Source organism: Dermacentor albipictus, chromosome 2, assembly GCF_038994185.2.
Source record: "Dermacentor albipictus isolate Rhodes 1998 colony chromosome 2, USDA_Dalb.pri_finalv2, whole genome shotgun sequence".
In the NCBI taxonomy this organism is placed as follows: domain Eukaryota; kingdom Metazoa; phylum Arthropoda; class Arachnida; order Ixodida; family Ixodidae; genus Dermacentor; species Dermacentor albipictus.
Window position 1 is genome coordinate 29,445,334 of NC_091822.1, and position 18,714 is coordinate 29,464,047.

The window sequence follows — 18,714 nt, forward strand, 5'->3', positions numbered from 1 at the left end:
TTCAGGCAATGTCATGCAGCCACAGCTTCCTTCGCAAGCCGTCACGCTTTCCTTGTAGTATCATAAAAACGACATAACCATCTTCAGGCTTCTTGCTGCCGTTATATGCGCAACAGCCCGGCATAGCGCTAGCACATAGAGCAGGAAACACAGCGTACAACGTTCGCTACACCGAGCTAAAGCGCCGAGCCAGCCGTGCTCAGAAGGAAAATGGCGCGAACGAAAAAGAAAAACACAAGTAAAACTCAAGATGCGCGCGTTTCCAAGGGCAACGGCAGGGAGACCTATCGTCGTGCAGAAAAACGGGGGCAAAACTGGTTGCCGCGGGGGAACGCGCAAGGGGCGAGAAGGAAGCGAAGAGGTCGCGCGGCGGCGGCAGAGTTCAAAGAGTGTCGCTACTTTCAAATTATCAAGGGATTTTAGTCAAACCGCGACGAGCGCGCCCTAGCATGGCGGAACATGCAAGGGTGAAACCCGCGGCGCGGCAGTTGCAAACTGCAAACTGAAAGAGGTAGTCTAGTAACATTGGCAAACACTAGAACAATGAGTTTCCGGATTTGAGCTTACACTGCCAAATCTGGTTCGTGTTCCCAACCAATGACTCTTACCCACTACGGGGAATCGCAGGAATGGAGGCGCTTTAAAACCGAAAGAAAGTTTGTATGTTTCCTTTTTTTTCTTTAGCAAACAGCGAAACGGAAAGCTTCAGCAGAGCAGCGTCTTGCCATGTGCGCAAAATTGTTGCTCACTTTCATAGTTTTGTGAAGCAACATCTACTTTACAAGCAAATTACGCAAGTATTGTCACTCGCTCTACATGTATCAAGAGGTGGTCTTTATAATAGCTATGTGGTTCTATAAAAACCTCCATATTAGCAAACAACCCACTTTGCCTGCACTTGGTCAGTGAAAAAGGTAGAAGAAAGCGAGCACGCATGAGTGCGAGCGCGATCTCGAAAAGAAAGAAATGACATCGCAGGCAAAAGAAGCTCAACGTACTCGCCGATCGGACATGCCGACCACGGTGCCTTCACACCCTGGTAAGCCTGATTCACTGAGTTCACAATCTCTCCGTCTCGTGTCAAGTCCAGTGAACATCGAATCGAGCTGCTGCGTAACCTTATGTAGGTTCGATACCCTCGCAGATAACCAATCTCTTAAGCAGCGGCCGCACTGAGCACTCCGCGCTCTCAGGCGTCGCGATGTCCGCACACGCGAGCACGTTGCTCAGTCTTGGTCGAATTGTATTGCGCATTGTTGTCACCCGAAATGACCAGCAGTGGTACGCGTTCCGGCCATCATAACCGCGTGATTATCTCTTGGCACTTAATGTGCGTGACGACGCCAGAGAGCGCCAATAGTCATCCGGAAGACTCATTGTAAGTGTATATGTCTTGCAAGCTCACCCGCTACGATCTGTAAATTGCAATATGTATCATAAAGCAATTAAGATGTTAATTAGGGAATTATTGTTCATTAGTTACACATGTCTTTCGATTTCACGTGCTAGTATAATGTTCGCGTCTTAGAATAATCCAGCTCAAGTACAAGAATTATCCGCCGCAGGTGATATTTGAAAATTCCATAGAACTTAAAAATGAGCACCCCGTGCAATGTGTCATGCAGCAGGAAATAATCCTACCATATGAATTATATTCCTGTACATTTAAGCAGTCTCTAAGGGTTTCTTTCCACAAGGGCACTTCTGTAACTCCACGACGACCCGTCACCAGCTAAAACATGTATTGTTCGGGGGCTGCAAACGCCGAAAGCTGTGTAATCGTGCTGCGCTAACTCAGACGATTATGTGTCAGTTGTCTAACCATCGTCAGAAATGGGTCTCTATTAGTTTTTGTTACCTAATCAGGATGAAAAAAATGGTCGTCAGGTAAGCGTATAGAACTTGATATCCCGTCATAGTCGCTTTACAAAACGATAGTCAGTTCGGTTCAGACTATAGCTAAGGATGCTAAAAAGCCAGCATGCTTACCCTTGGAAATTATAGAAGATGTGTGCAGCAATCTTGTTTCTTTTTATTTTAGAAGAAAATTGTCTAAAGAAAAAACATTGTGTTTGGCCGAGAATGCGAAGCTGCGACACTACACCTCATGCTACTCATGCGCACTAAGTTTTGTACGGTTTAGTGCGGTATTGGTTGGAGTTATTCTTCACAGAAGTACTTTGTCAGCTTTCTCATCTGCAGCCGTACAAAGGCCTAGTTAAAATGGAAATCAAGACATTCTTGTCAACTGAGACGGACGGGCGCAGAAAAAAATTGTCCACTACAAGCGCCCTCCCCCATTCCCCTATCCTCCTTCCCCCGTTAATGGGTGGCTGGTTGTACAAGTTGGTCATCTATTACTGTCGATGTATAGCGCGAAGGGTAAACGTGGACGTAGAGAGCGCTTGTGCTTGTCTAGTCTACGTCAGAGTTTCAGTTTCCCATTGTACACGCACTAATGGGCTATTTTCATTAGTCGCTTTTCCCTTAGAGCGTCGATGAAGCTTGCCCCAATAAAGCCCTGCATAGATTTTCTCAGTATGCTCAAGCTCAGTGCCCCAAAACAATTTAGGCGTTTTCTCCGTTATGTCAAGGACTTCAATTACTCTCTCACAGAACCTTGTCGATGATGTGCTACGTGAAGGTATTTGATGATTTGACAATGTCAGGCTCCAAAACGCATTTGGTATTACCACTGAGAAGCTTTAGAATATTGGTTTTTACCGTGCCAGCTTGATTTGCCATTGCGAGGCCCCCGTCATCCAACGTGATGGCTTCTGTATTGAGCAGCGATACACAGCGGATCAGGAAACGCAAAAATGCTGCCAGATGTTTCCTAGCGCTACCTGCAAGAGACTGAAAAGGGTAAGGGTGGAAGTACACACATGACACCAAGCGTATAAAGCAAAAAAGGTATGGCTCAATGTCAAGCGATGGAAAAGCGGGGAAGAGGGTGTAGATGGTCGTTGTGGGTTGTTTGGTGAAACACGTACGACTGCATTTCAGTGTTGGTTCGTTGTAATGTGGATGATGTCTTTGCTTAACGGATAGCGGATGCAAATTGCTGTCGCGGGATTCTACGACATGCATACGCCTTTGTTCCAGCCCTACAGAAGAGCATGTCTAAAGCATATGCATCACATGCCTCACACGTAGCGTCCTTTTTGGAAGCTCATCAAGGAACATATAGCCGCATTGAGAAAGTGGCGCATTAAGCAAGCCCGCCTTCGGTACATCTCAAAATATGGTATTGAGCGTGAGCAAAGGCTTCAGGCAAAGCATGAACACCGGCTGTGGTGTACCGGGTGTTAAAAATTAAGTTTTGTGGTTTTATTAAGATTAGTGACTAGAAGGCACGCGAAGGCTACCTGTGCAAATAAGTTATGTAGCGAGGGGGACACAAAGTTAGATGAGAATTATCGCTGTCTGCAGCCCACTTAACTAAAATTGAATATTTAACTTTTTATTCACTGCAGCAAGTGTGTATACTTCTCTTGAAAAGTTAGAGGCACTCGTGTTTCTACACAGTTTCACTTGGAAGAATTCTTCTACAATTTCTGTGCTCCGAGACATCCGACTCCAAATTTTATTTGTCGTTTGCATGATTACACGTGCAAGAGATTGAGGATCGGCGCAAAGCTCCTCCTTGACGTGGCGCAGTTGTTGCATGTGGCGTTCAGTCTTACCACAGGGCGGAGGTTTACGCAAAGATGGCAACCGTTCTCCTTCCCTCTAGGCTGGCGAAACCGAGATATGACAGAGTGGTGTGCCGTGCAGTTGTTGATCTTGATTTCAATACAACACTCAGTGCTTGCAAATCAGCAGTCACCTTATTTGCGTAGTCCAGACAAGGAGCATGCCCACTCGTCTAGTCACCATTACGCATGCGCACTGCCCTCCGGCTTCTCTTCTCGCGCCATTCACGGCATGGCAGCTCCCGCAATCGTTGCGGCTGCGCGGTCGCGTGTTACGACAGCGGTTTCGGGTTCTTCGATTTTTTTATTTCGTCAGCCGAGAGGGGAAGGGGAACAGTTAACCTTGACAATGCCTCCACCCCTTTCTCAGACTAAATGTTGCACGCAACAGTCGCATCACATAATGGAGCAACATTGGGTAGATCCTAACTCCCTTGCATGCGTAACCATGCGAACGACAGTTAAAATTGGGAGTCAGACATCTCGGAGCACAGACACGCAGAAGAATTATTCTGATACTGTGCAGAAACGCGACTGCCTCTAACTTTTCAACACGAACACACAAGTACTGCAGTCAACAAAAAAGTTAATTATTCAATTTTAGCTAATTGGGCTGCTGATAGCGATGATTATCACCTCACTTTTTGCCCCCTGGGCACATAACTTGTTTGGACAGGTGGTCTTCGCGTGCCTCGCATTGACTAATTTTAAGAAAACCATAAAAGTTAATTTTGAACAACCTGTATATAGTACAGTGACGACGGCGTTTCGCTGCAGACATCGGGGTAGCGGGTTCGATTTCGTGCGCTGCGTTCGCATTTCGACGAGAGCGAAGTCCAAGTACGCATCCTGCATTTAGGTGCAGGTGCGCGCCTAAAAATTCCATCTCGTCAAAATTATCACGGGGTCCCACACTATGGTATACCTTATAATCAGATCATGGTTAAGGCATGGCAAATTCCAGAATTTGCTGAATTTAACTAAGCAAAGTACGCATCGAAGCGTCGCAGAACTTTTGCCGTGGATCGCGAACAACGTGAAGCTTGAAATGTAGCAAAACCTGAACCCTAGTGTCGCAAAATATGACAATAAGAATTAATGGGCGCATTCTGTGTCTTTGTGCATAACATCGCTAAATCGCCATCGCCGAACTTTATGTGCGTGAAAAGGTTGTGTTCTAGAAATGTGCTACATTCTGGAAACTCGGTGATCTTTGGCAATATCTGGCGCTTGCGCTAATAAACACTACACATCGTCATCGTCATCATAATTCTGAAAAGACTGCTTTCAGATCTCAAGACTTGCAAGCATTGTACTGACCAGTTAAGCAGTCCCGAGAGAGTCTGTCCAAGTCAGAAGGTCAACAAGGCCATACATTCGACTGTGTAAAGACATGCATACGCCCTTGGACGCCACCTGCCACGAATCATATTTAATGGTACAGGCATAAGCGCTGTTTTCAACAATATTTATTATCCGAACTAAGCATCGCTTGACATACATTTTCACAAGTCGGTTGGATGTGCATAACTTTTACAGCACTGGCGATCCGAGTCTCCAGGCATTTCTTGAAAATATCTTTGACGTGCTCCGCTGTGAAATGAAATGACTAGTTTTGGCTCCTGCGTTTCATTGTGCATGCCAAACGATAAAAACGTTTACACGTGCCATTGGGTGTCAACAGTGGGCGAAATAAATACATTACCCGACCATATCAGGCGTATTCCGTTGTGCAAACTATGGATGAAACCTTTTGTGAAACATAACGAGGTAACCGAAAACAAAAAAGGACAAATAATATAATGAACCGTGGATGTAACTGGGGCCCTTTATTCTTGAGAAATTATACTGATATACTTAAAATAGAAATTAATGCAGCTCGAATGCAGATGATGAAATTATGTGAACCGAAGCTTTCCCGAAGCAGGTAATTAAATGCAATAGAAGTAAATGCAATGCGCGGAGCTGCCTTTAATTTATTTTCGCCCTATGCAAAATGCATAATCTCATTCATTCTTTGTTCGTGCACATTTCCGTTCACAAGCTATGCCGAAATGCAAATTCCAGTTTATTGGGAGGTGCCGATGCAGCGATGTCACGAGGACAAAAGTAATGATTATCGAAGGAAGAATGGTGAGAAAAGAGGTGTACGCCCAATCAGGGGGCTGCGACGCATAGGTATATCTAGGACTTCTACACACGTTGTGTCACAGTGGCGCGCAACTTTTCCGGAAGAATAGTGAAGATTAGGCACATGCGGCAGTACGACATACCCGATGGCCCACGAATGGGGCAGGCCAAGATTATGACAGTAAGGAAAGAGTAAGCCATTGAATACCATGCCCCACTTTATAAAGAAGTCAGTGCACTTTAGTGATGATTGCGAGCCGACATCGTACGTAAAGGTTTATTATTCCAACGGCACTATAACCGATCGGAATATCCAGTCATTATGGCAAGTGACGACACTGATTTAATTTGGCGCGTATGTCCTTAATACTACCGTTATTGCTATGTTATGACCGCAGTAATTTATACAAAAAGGTTACCGCGTGAATAGGGTTGCATAATTTGGCATTTTTCTTTATTCTGTATTATTCTCGGTATTCTATGTACGCTTGTTTAACAACTTATTTCTGGTGTTGAGTGCCCTTTTTCTCCGGAGAATGAGTTCATGAGCTCGTTTGTGTGTATTACTTTGATTTTTGAACCACCATGGTTGCTTAGTGGCTATGATGTCGGGCTTCTAAGCACGATGTCATGGGATTGAATCCCCGCCAAGACGACCGCATTTCGCTGGGTACCAAAACACTCGTGTACTTAGATTTAGGTGCAAATTAAGAGGCCCCAGGTGGTCCAAATTATACTGGAGTCCCCCACTATGGTGTGCCTCATGATCAGATTGTCGTTTTCGCACGTAGCATCCTCTAACATATGATATTGTTATTTATTAGGTAGATAATTGCTGCCTCTAATTACGCCTAAAATTTGGAGAACGCTTCAATTAACTTCCCATTTAAAGGTGGAACGTGATAGCATTCAAAGGTCCTTGACTGCTTCTTACGCTTCCCGGCAACTGCAGCTTGCGTATCCGTAATGTTTACCGGGAAACGCTGGCGGCGAACGATATGCACGAAAGCGAGCTTTCTGGCAGAAACGCAGCCTGGCCTGTTGCGCAGGCCGCGAATGCGTGGAGGTTAGCGTCATCTGGATGGTGTTGCAAGAAACCGAGCTCGGCGCTCCTCTCTATGAATGGTAGAAATGCTGGAAAAGGCATTAATGTTACGGTTAGCGCGTAAGAGAATCACGTTTTCTCGTATATTCCATTTACACTCTGGCGTTATCATATCTGTAGGCTGTGTGTAAGTCGTACTTCATGATTGTTCTCGCGCATTATACTTTCGGAAATGCCGTTAGCTAAATAACGTTCTTTCGGTACTCGGAGGACCTGCGTGCCTGTGTATGCTGGTGCGGAATGATTTTTTCGCTCACGAGACAGTCGACGCGGTCGCCGAGTATTCTGCGACACGGGGTCCTTAACGCTATCGCGCTGCTGTTATTTTAACGTATGGGAAGTTTTATGCCGTCAGTGTAGTTTCAATGAATCCTATTTACTCGCCTCTAACATTTTCGGTGATCATTGCACACTAGGGCGCAGCTCTTAGACACCCGTTCCTGCGTCGAGCGCCGGCGTCCAACTTCGTAACCGAGCGAACGACCACAGCGAAAAGTCAGAGCGAACGCGGGGCACAGCAGCAAATGAAAAAAAAAATGTGGCAGGATGGGGAGAGCTGAGGAGGAGGGTATGGCACAAATCGTGGGAAGGAAAGCGTAGTGCCGCGCGCGAGGGACTTTGCGGCGACGATGTCTACGAGATGACACCGGAGCAGAACGCGTCGTCTGCATGGAAACAGCGCTGCTTGAACGGAGTTTGCGCTGGCTGCGGGAAATCGCGCCAACGCGTCACCTACGCGCTTCCTCCCGCGTTCTTCCGGTTAACGAGGCAGTAGCGGCACTCTTCACACCGTTTACAACCTGCCGCACAAACAGATCGTCCGCACCAGCCAGTATGCCACGGTATGAAGACACGCTACAGGTGCGCTCAAATTTCGCATTGTGAGTGTAATAGTGACCAGTGAATTTTTCCTCGCATTGGTTTTAAATTAGCGTTTTTTTAAAAAATAGATAGGCATTGATTTCCTCCCTCCTGCTTGGGCACTGATTTGCATTTGCAGCATTGCATAAATAAAGGAATAAAATAGTAGTACGTGACACAATTAACCACACCACTCTGCTAACAAAACTTGAACTTTACGGTTTCAGGGGCCCCTTCCTTTGCTTAATCAAAAGCTTTCTGCAGTTCAGGTGTCAAAGAATTTCAATAAATAGCTGTACTTCCGATAACTTACCCATTCATTCTGGTGTACCTCAAGGAAGCATTCTTGGACCTTTGTTATTTAACATTTACGTAAACGACATAATTAATATTGACACCACTGCCCGATTCATCATATACGCTGATGACACTAGTCTGTTCTTTACATCTGGTTGTGCAAGGGACCTGTTGGCTCTTGCGAACCCTGCTTTAAGTGAACTTAATCGATAGAGTTCATTGAATTCACTGTCTATAAACAAAAACAAGACAAAGGCTGCACTTTTTCAACCTAAAAACAAAAATGTCCACATTGACGGCCATTTGCTAATGGGTTCCTCGATTATCAACATTGTGCCATCTATTAAATGCCTCGGGGTCGTATTCCAAGAAAACTTACTTTGGAATCTTTATACAGACTCAGTTGCTAACAAAATCGCTCGTGTTGTGGGAATACTAACGAAACTTCGATTTTTTCTTCCCTTGAGCGTCAAAAAATTGCTTTATAACTCTCTCTTCCTGTCCCACCTGAATTACTGTCATTTAGTCTGGGAAAACACCACGATGTCTAACATCACAAAACTTATTCTATTGCAGACGAAAGCAGTGCGCGCTACCGCCAATTCTTCATATGACGCTCATACGCAGCCCCTTTTTAGCGCCCTTAATTTACAACCGGTCCCCTCCATATATCGTAGTATTTTACTCAAGCGTTTCACTACTGCGAAAAAACAGAACACGAAATTTTTCGAGCATTTATCTCTATTGACAATGAATTCTAACATTTACAACACACGTCACAGAGAAACATGGCACGTTCCTAAAGCGCGCACTAACTACGGTCAACAAATGTTACGCCACACACTGCCATCTTTGTTAAACTCATTGGAAACTCAATAGACACCTATCTCTCCTTTTAATAGGCTCATTGTGTATTCCTTTTTTTTCCTTTTTTTGCTCTGGTATACACGGACGCCATGAACGCTTAACCAATTTTCTCTGCTTGTCAATAACTTATTATTTATAGATGTGAATTTCAAGGCTGTATTATTTGTGTCATTTCATACTATTCACTTTCTGTAATACAATTTCTTGCAGCATTCTATTGTTGATTTTTTTACCCGTATGCACTTCTGTTATACAATGTTCACTAATGTTCACTTTTTTTTCTCGTTTTTCCATTATTGTATGTTTGTGTTCTCTTTATTGTGCACAGTGCCAATTTTGTAGGGCGTGCAGACCCCGTCAAGCCGAATTCATTTGGCTTTTTGTCTGTACTCCTGTCATCTGTACATGTATAGATGCAAATAAACTTGAACTGAATTGAATTGAATTGAAAGATTATGGGGTTTTACGTGCCAAAACCATTTTCTGATTATGAGGCTGCTGTAGTGGTGGACTCTGGAGATTTCGACCACCTAGGGTTCCTTAAAGAGCACCTAAATCTAAATCTAATAGAAGTACGTTTTATCTTGTGATTTATTGTTAGAATGATTAGGTGGAGCCCAAGTACCATGACTCCGACTATTTGACAGGTGAACATTCCGTGCTCTATAATCTTAAAGGGCCCCTGAAACGGTTCGGACAAATTTTGTAGGCGCGTAGGGTACAGCTTAAGTAGAACATTCGCACCACAATTTAAGTGAAGCGTTACGTATTAATGGAGCTGCAAGCGATTAGAAGTTATCTTCCTCCATAGCTATGCTTTTCCTCCTCAACTCGCTCGCCGAGCGAGCGGCGCTAAGCTCCGCCTTCACTGGTTCAGCGTCACGATGCGACGTCACATCGCTCACTTCCGGTTGTTTAGGAGCACGCCCCCTCCCACGCGAGACCTCTCCGCTAGCCGCTTGGCCGTTGACCGAGAGCTATCGAAGCAGCGTGCGTTGCGAGCATTCTGTCGTAGCGCCGAACGTGTCCGGTACTCCGCTAAAAACAGGCAAGCTGGTCATATCGGCAAATGACTGGAGGTATGAACTCAAGCTGATGAAGGAACTTTAACCTAGACGTACGTGAGCAGCCTGATCGGTCTGCATGGTCCAGACACTTGCTGGCGCAGCGCTTAACCAGTCAAACAAAGCGCTAATATTGCTCTAACCAAGTGTAAAGCATTTTAAACATTTATAAATTAACGTGTTGATGATTACACTCCTGCGAAAAATACACACCAATAGCAAAGAAGAATACACTTCGTTGCTGCTACTGTTTATGGTTGAGCTCTGTGCCTCCAGATGGCTGCACCGTGCAGACCATTCACATTTGCCCTTCTGCTCATCTCGTGGCTCATCCCGGCGCAGTCAAGCGGCCAGACCCTGTACCCTTGCGCTTGCGTTTGCCCTAATACTGGACTCGCGAAACGGTATTGCGTTAGTAATCTTCCGGTGTAAAGTGACGGCCACAAACGCGCAAATCCTGGCGCCGATCGGATACCAGCAGTCCCATGCGCAGCAGCCAGTTCGCTTGTATACTGCCTTGCAGAGGGACGTCTATCTATTCCCGGAATCTCTAAAAAATCGCGAATACCTACCGTCGGCCTCAGACATTTCTCACTTGAATATATGTCGAAAGAATATGACTCCGCGGTGAGCGTGTATACAGACGGCTCGGTCTCGTCGTATGCGTCTGGTGCGGCTTTCGTCGTGCCTGCGCATCAAGTCATTCGACGGTTTCGTCTGCATAACAAGACGACTTCAACATCTACGGAATTAGTGGCAATAAGAGAGGCCGTTAAATATATTGTGCGACAGCCTCCTCAAATATGGACAGTTTTCAGTGACGCAAAATCGGCTCTTCAACTACTTAGAGTGGCGTTGAAAGAAAGCGCTTATAGAGTGTTGGCTCTTCAAACTGCCGAGCTCTACACTTTAGCGCAAGAAAACGGCCACCACATCACATTTCAGTGGATCCCTAGTCACTGTGGTATACAGGGCAACGAACTGGCCGACGCCGAAGCGAAGAAAGCACTCGAAGAACGAGAGTCCCTGCTTTCAATTCCCTTTTCAAGAGCGGACGCCAACTGTCTCCTCTCCAGTGTCATCCGCAAATTGACAGCAAAGCACTGGGACAATCCAGATAATCGCCACAGACGACTCCAGAGATTGGACCCCACCATGAATTTTAGGCTACCACCGAAAATTCAACGAAGCGATGCCAGTCTTCTGCACAGACTAAGGCTGGGGGTAGCGTTTACGCGCGGATACGTGCACCTCATGCGACGCACCGAGTCTCCACACTGTGAGGTGTGCAATGTGACTGAAACTATAGGTCATGTGCTTTGTGACTGCCCTAAGTTCGTGGAAGAGCGTGATAGGTTGGTCAAGGACCTTACGCGTCTCGACAGTGCACCGTTGTCGGAGGATATTATTTTAGGCTCTTGGCCAGACGCTCAGTCGAGTTTTAAGGCCATCAAGGCATTACTGAACTTTTTAAAAATTACAGGCCTGGACTGCAGACTTTGAGCATGCCCAATTGCTTGCCATATTTTCTACATCTTCCTTCTATCGTCATCGTCACCCATCATGCACCTCTTTCTTCCCTCTTTCTTTCCCACTTCCCCTTCCCCCAATGCCGAGTAGCTGGCTAGAGGAATATACCTCAGGCCGACCTCTCGGCATTTCGTGTCATTAAACTTCTTTCTCTCTCTTGCAGAGGGACACGATGTCGCAGCTTGACATATTGCCAGTCGCTAGGTTTGCAGTCCACAAGGCAGCAAAGTCGAATCATAGTGCTCGCGAAAAGACTGAGACCGACTCTGACCGCGGAGCTCTCGTCAAAATGGAGTACGTTGTAACACAAGCAGACAACACTTGCTGTGTGCCGGAAGTGCTGAAGTGTACTGAAAAATTGTTCTTGTGCATTCTCTTTATGTTACTTTCTTTTTATAAAAACAAATGAACTAACATTCCAACTATTACGAAGATTATTTGTTTACCATACAGTTGGAAAAATTATCGACCACGCGCCCTCGTTAGCCAATCAGATAGCGCGCCCACGTGACGTCATATGGGTTATTTGCATCATATGGGTAGGGGCGGCTTAAAATTCCGCCTAGCAGTGTGCTACGATCGGCAGCGATGTGTATTTTTAAAACCTTATAATAAATTACATGCTTTACGCAGAGCACTTAGATGCATCAATTAATGATCAGAAGGACCTACTCTAACGACTCAGTACGTTTGTAGAAAATCGCCAAAATCGTTTCAGGGTCCCTTTAACATCCAGCGAGAAGGCGAATGACCGACCAAGCAGCAGCCAGGCCTCAAAACCCCGAAGGGGTTGGCAAAGCAAGGTTGCCTTCAATGAAACATTAAAGGGACACTAAAAAAAAGGATTTTGCCTGTATTAGTAAACTGCCTTCCTACAATACCAAAAATGCCACTAAGGAAAAGAGAAGAGGCTTGGTGAGCCAGAAAGCCCACAATACAAAAAGAAAGAAAATACAGGGACGGCGACGCCGCCAAGAAGTTCACGCATTAGCTTGCCATGACGTCATAGATCTTGACAGTGTTTGCTTAGGCCTAGGTTATCTCCTGTCGGTAAGAAATTAGCAAAAGTTTAGTCTAAATGATGTATACATTAGACTGGGCGATTTTCGCGAACTTTTGCCGAACTTGACGATAACGAAATATAAAGAAAAATGGAAATTCATGACGTTATACAGATTTACTGGCGCTGGCGTTCGAGTGCGAAAAAAGATTGAAATTTGGCCTTACTTTTTTCTTTTACTAACGCTATTGCCAATGACCAATCGATACCATTACAAAATAACGAAAACTGAGATTTCTAAGCATAATCTTTTGTGGTGACAAATACGAACGCCAGCCAAACACGCAAAAAAAGAGTGTTGTTGGCGCTCGCTCTGGCTCTGCTTGGCTGTTGATCAGACGGCTTTTATCCCTCTTGATCATTGTGATAAATCCCTGGTAGACTTAAACGTGTCCTTGCATTTGGTGACAGCGCTGGTTTCACTCTTCACCCTGGAACTCCGTACCCGAACTCTACCTGCACTCTCGGCTATGCCTGACGGTGTTGTACCGCTATATGTTACTTCAACCTCGGCTGTGATGTGTTCCGGCGTTCCAAGACAGCGACACCCTATATAATAATCAGCACCAAAGACACCAACATGGATAACTGGCTGTCCTCCTACGAGCGAGTGAGTGCACAAAACAAATGGGATGACGCCGCTAAACAACCTCATCTTTTACTTGAGGAAGTGTCACCCATCTATGGTTTCATAACCACGAAGCTGTCACTGCAAGCTTGTCGCCTAAGACGATCTTCGCGGAAGTATTCAGCCGAAGCACACTGCGCAAGCTGTGCGCAGAACAGCGCTTGCTTGGCCGCGCCCAGCAGTTGGGCGAAGACTTACAGCCTACATTGAAGATATCGTAGACCTCTGCCGCCGCATCAAGGCCTCCATGTCTGAAGCTGACAAAACCAGGCAAATAACGAAAGCAATCGAGGACGACGACTTCTAGGCCCGACGCAAAATACCGTCAAACACTCGTCAGCACGATTCGACTCCGCCAAAGTTACAACGAGGGGAAGAAACGGCGCATTTTCACGCGGCACATTAACTTCGACGCGACAAGCATCGCAGCTCTTACCGTTAGCGATGATTTAGGGACCACAGTGAATTACTGCAGCAAACAAAGCAGTTTGTTCGCGAGGAAGTTGTACGACGATTCTCCCCTGTGCCCTGCATTCCGGAGCCTATGCAATTGCTCGCTCTATCGCTTCAACACGTCTTACAACTGCAAGTTGTGCTGTTGGTGGTGCAATGGAGCGCTGGTCATACCCCCTCTCTCTCTCTCTCTCTCTCTCTCTCTCTCTCTCTCTATATATATATATATATATATATATATATATATATATATATATATATATATATATATATATATATATATATATATATATATATATATAGTTACGGGGAAAAAGGATGCTAGAGAATATATTTGCACGATATATATAGAGCGGGCAGACGACAGGCATACAAGGTGGAGCGCAGAATACGATCGGCGATCGACGTCCCTTCATCCGTCCTTTCATCACCGTTCGCTCCTGCAGTGCCTCGTAGCATGACCCATGGCGGCGCTGTCCCGGCGCTTGGTAGGTTTGAGTGATGTCACTTCAGTCAAGCGACATGAACGATATCAGAGGAGGATCGTGGTGTGGGGGTATCGAGAGGTTGTAACTCGTAGATGATGTCTGTCACTTGACGCAAGACACGGTTTGGGCCTGAGTAGGGTGAAATCAACTTCTCACAAGGAACAACTCACCGGGCTGGTTCCAAAGAAGCACGATGCCACCAGGGTTAAAGTGGGCATCGCAGTGACGAGCGTCAAATATGCGTCGTTGCTTTTCTTGGGAAGTGGTCAAATGCAAGCGTGTAATCTCACGTGCTCGGTCGCTCTAAATATGGCATCTCGGGCATATTTTGGCGTTGTATGGAGAACAGCTGCGAGGATCGTGTCAAACGTTAGTAAAGGGTCTCGTCCATACAACAGAAAAAATGGCGAGAAACCAGCAGAATGATGGGGGGACGCATTGTAGGCGAATGTGACGAACGGCAGAACGGCAACCCAGTGATAGTGGGTGGTGGAGACGTACATAGCGAGCATTCCTATGATAGTCCTATCTTGCCGCTTTGTGAGTGTGAGGCCGTTGGTCCGAAGTTGATACGCTGTTGTAAAGTTGGGCTTTGTAGCGCAGGTGTGCAAGATGTCCTGGACAACCTATGAGAGAAAGCAGCGGCTCCGGTCGGTAAGGAGTTGAGGGGGAGCGCCGTGGTGAAGTATCACTGCGTCGAGAAGGAAGTTAGCGACGTCGGTCGCACAGCTGGTTGGGAGAGCCTGCGTGGCCGCGTACCGGGTGGTGCAGTCCGTAGCAACTGCTATCCACTTGTTCCCACTAAGCGATAGCCGAAAAGGGCCAGGAAGATCAAGACCAACTCGAAGGAATGGTGAAGATGGTATATCAATCGGCTGAAGACGGCCAGCTGGTAGGGCTACTGGTTTTATGCGGTGCTGATAAGGTTTACAGGAGGCGACGTAACGGCAGACGGCATGGTAAATACCGGGCCAGAAGAAATGACGTCGAACATGGTCACATGTCTTCGAGACTCCCAGATGGCCAGCGGTTGGGACGTCATGCAACTGTGGCAGTACAGTCTCGTGCATATGCTTAAGAACGACCAGCAGCAGTTCAGGGCCATTAGGATGCATGTTGTAAACGTACAATATGTCATCTTGAGCACAAACATACACGAAGAAAGTGAAGTGCGCAGGTCCGTCAGGCTGAGAATGATGTCTCTCAGGTTAGGATTGCGTCATTGCACATCGGCGATATCACCAAACGCGGTAAGCGGGAGGACTCAAGTTGACTCGACAGTTTCAGGCTGGTCTGGTAGGTCTACACAACAACGTGACAAGCAATCAGCGTCCTCATGGAGTCGGCCTGTCTTATATACCATTGTGTAAGAGTACTCTTGGAGCCGTACAGCCCACTGACCGAGAAGTGCAGCTGGATCTTTAAAGGGTGAAAGCCTGTATATGGCGTGGTAATCGGTAATAACTGTGAAACGGCGTCCGTAGAGGTAGCGACGAAATTTACCTACTACTCAAATGAGGGCGAGGCATTCACGTTCGGTGACCGAGTAATTGTCATCGTCTGGCGACAGAAGACGGCTAGTGTACGCAATGACGAGGTCGCAACCATGCTGTCGTTGCGCCAAAACAGCGTCGATACCGTGGCCACTGGCGTCGGTGCGAACTTCCGTTGGGGCGGACACGTCAAAGCGGCCGAGAATCGGTGGCGATGTGAGTCGCGTCGTCAGCTCAGTGAATACACTAGCTTGGCCGGGACCCCAGACAAAAGCCGAGTCTTTATTAAGAAGTTCCGTTAGAGGGTGTGCGGCGTCAGCAAAATTTTGCACGAATCTGCGGAAGTAGGAGCAGAGGCCTACAAAGCTTCGAACGTCGGTTGCACAGGGGCAGGGGGGGCACAGGAAAATCCTTGACCGCGCAAACTTTCTCCGGATCGGGATGAACACCGGAAGAGTCGACTAGGTGTCCGAGCACAGTAAGTTACTACGGCCGAAGTGACATTTCGTTGAATTTAGCTAAAGTCTCGCCTTGCGGAACACTGTATGAACTGTCGAAAGACGCTCGAGGTGCGTGTCAAAAGTCGGCGAAAGGACTATCACAACATCGAGGTAACACAAGCAGATTGACCACTTTAAGCCGTGAAGGAGGGCGTCCATCATTCGTTACAACGTGGCAGGAGCATTGCGTAGCCCGAATGGCACCACCTTAAACTGATAGAGCACATCAAGTGTAGCAAACACCGTCTTTTCACGATGCATGTCACCAACCGCAATCTGCCAATACTCGTAACGAAGGTCTATCGAAGAAAAATATTTGAAACCACTGAGACAGTCAAGGGCGTCATATATCCGACGTGTGGGGCATAAGAAACGCCAGCTGGTTTCTTTCTTTCTCACGAGCACGACAGGAGATGCCCATGGGCTTGAAGAAATTCGATGTTATGACGGGCACGCATTTTGTCAACTTCGTTTTGTATAACTTGGCGCTCAGCGCAGGGTACACGATAGGGACGTCGGTGTATGGGTTTGGCATAGCCGGTGTGAATACGATACTTGACAACTGTTGAATGGCCCAGTGGTCGGTCACTGAGAGGAAAAGTCCTGGTACGACAAGAGTAGGCCCCGTAGCGCGTGTACGTATATAATAAAGGGAAAATCAGACATCCACCCATTCGTAGAAATTACTACAAAGGAAACCCAAACGGGTTCCTCGAAAAAAAAGCCTCACAATTAATAAAAATTCGTCCTGGTCCGGGAATCGAACCCGGGAGCACCGCCTTTCCGGGGCAGCTGCTCTACCATCTGAGCTAACCAGACGGCTAGCAGATGGTAGGGTGAAGTCGAATTTGTCAAGAACTCGAAGCACAGGTGAGAGTTTCACGTAATAGTTCTGCGGACACAAGCAAGGTGGAGACAAGTAATTACCAAAGGGAAAGTTAGACATCCGCCCGTTCGTACCAATTGCTAGAAAGAAAACCCAAACGGGTTCCTCGAAAGAAAAGCCACGCAGTTGAAGAAAAATTCGTCCTGGTGCGGGACTGGAATCCGGGACCACCGCCTTTCCGGCGCAGCCGCTCTACTAATAATAAATAATAAATGCTGGTGGCCGGCAGCATATTGGACGCTGCCACCCGTGGCAAGAAGCCCGAAAGAGATGAATGAAGGAATGCTTTCTCTCGAGGTCATGTCCTTTTCTGCCAATCGTTCAGGCCGCTCAGATGTCGTCATTTTCGGCCAATGTAAGTAGCCCGTGCAAGTGCATTCACAATCGGCGGATGGGGGTTGCTCCAAAGGCTCAACCGTAGGAAAAGTGACTTGCCACCGGCGTTGCCACGTGGCTTGCAAGGGCCGTCACAATCCGCGGAGGGAGGGGAGGGGGATTCCGAGGGCTTCACGGCGACTTACAGCCGTCGTTCCCTCCGGGTTTGCAAGCGCTCTGCGGGGCAGAGACAGGTTGTTTTCGAGCGACCTTTCAGACCTGCAAAGCCGCTTTGCTTGAGATCCAGGTTACCTGGAACCGTGCCAGACTCCCGTTGCACTTTCAGGAAGAGTCAAGCAGTGGGACACTAGCTCCACGGGCGGCGCACGAGGTTGGGGACGCCAACTCGTCTGGACGTGCTGCGCATCGGGAACGTAGTAGATGCGCTTCTGCGCGCCTTAATTAGGTGCGACGGCGATTCGATGTGGCCTGGTGAACTCGAAGGATGCCAGGAAAAAAGCCCGTATCTAACAGCGTGAGGTGCTCTTACCAACAAGACAGCGCGGCACCGTTTTCCATCCATTTTCCATCCATTTATGTTTGTACTACTAGAACTAACCCTGCGAATCTTAGGCAGCGTGCACCGCTCTCTCTTCCCCCTCACTCTCCATATATATATATATATATATATATATATATATATATATATATATATATATATATATATATATATATATATGTGTGTGTGTGTGTGTATGTGTATGTGTGTCACTTTCCTTACGCCGTAATAGTTGATATATTCTGAAAGTATTGTTGGCTCCCTCTGTACACATGTACTGCCAAATCTCGAAGGTATCCCGTGTCACGAAACCTTTGCTACTGCTCAAACACAATACAGTCGTGTACTGTAGTTAGCGGAAAACTTGAGGGCCTCACGTAGTACTTGAGTCACATGTCCAAAGCTTAAGCGCGTCCACTCGTTCTGTACCCTAGTGGTGCTATCTCTGCTATCTCTGTTTCATTTCCTCTGCTCAGTACTACAAAGTGAAGCGACTACGCCCTAAGCGCACCGACATTCCCATCTCGTTTTCTTATAACTAATTCCATGCCTTACAGTAACGCACAGCGACTGCTCCTCAGTCGTCGTTTTCAAGACGACGATGGCTTGCCATTCATCCATGCTTGCAACATCTTGGCCGTACGGCGCTTTCAGCATCAAAGTTGCGACGCGTCTTCCTTCTTTAGGCACGCCCCTTGTGTAGTACGGTATGTACCACCGAGGCTGAAGCGAACAGTCAGCGTCAGCGCTTAGAAAGTGAGGGACTTGAGCGTTAATTTCAAA

The 18,714-nt window shown here is 46.8% G+C and overlaps 1 protein-coding gene across 3 annotated transcripts in view; it reads left to right on the top strand.

Annotated features, from left to right (window-relative positions):
- The first annotated feature begins 924 nt into the window (after positions 1-924).
- Positions 925-18,714, top strand: part of LOC135897758 (uncharacterized) — a 219,742-nt gene continuing 201,952 nt past the window's right edge. For all 3 annotated transcript variants that reach the window (XM_065426469.2, XM_065426470.2, XM_065426471.2), the window contains exon 1: positions 925-1,039. In XM_065426469.2, coding sequence (XP_065282541.2) covers positions 967-1,039 — 73 coding nt within the window. In that variant the 5' untranslated portion in view covers positions 925-966. The remainder of the gene's footprint in view (positions 1,040-18,714) is intronic.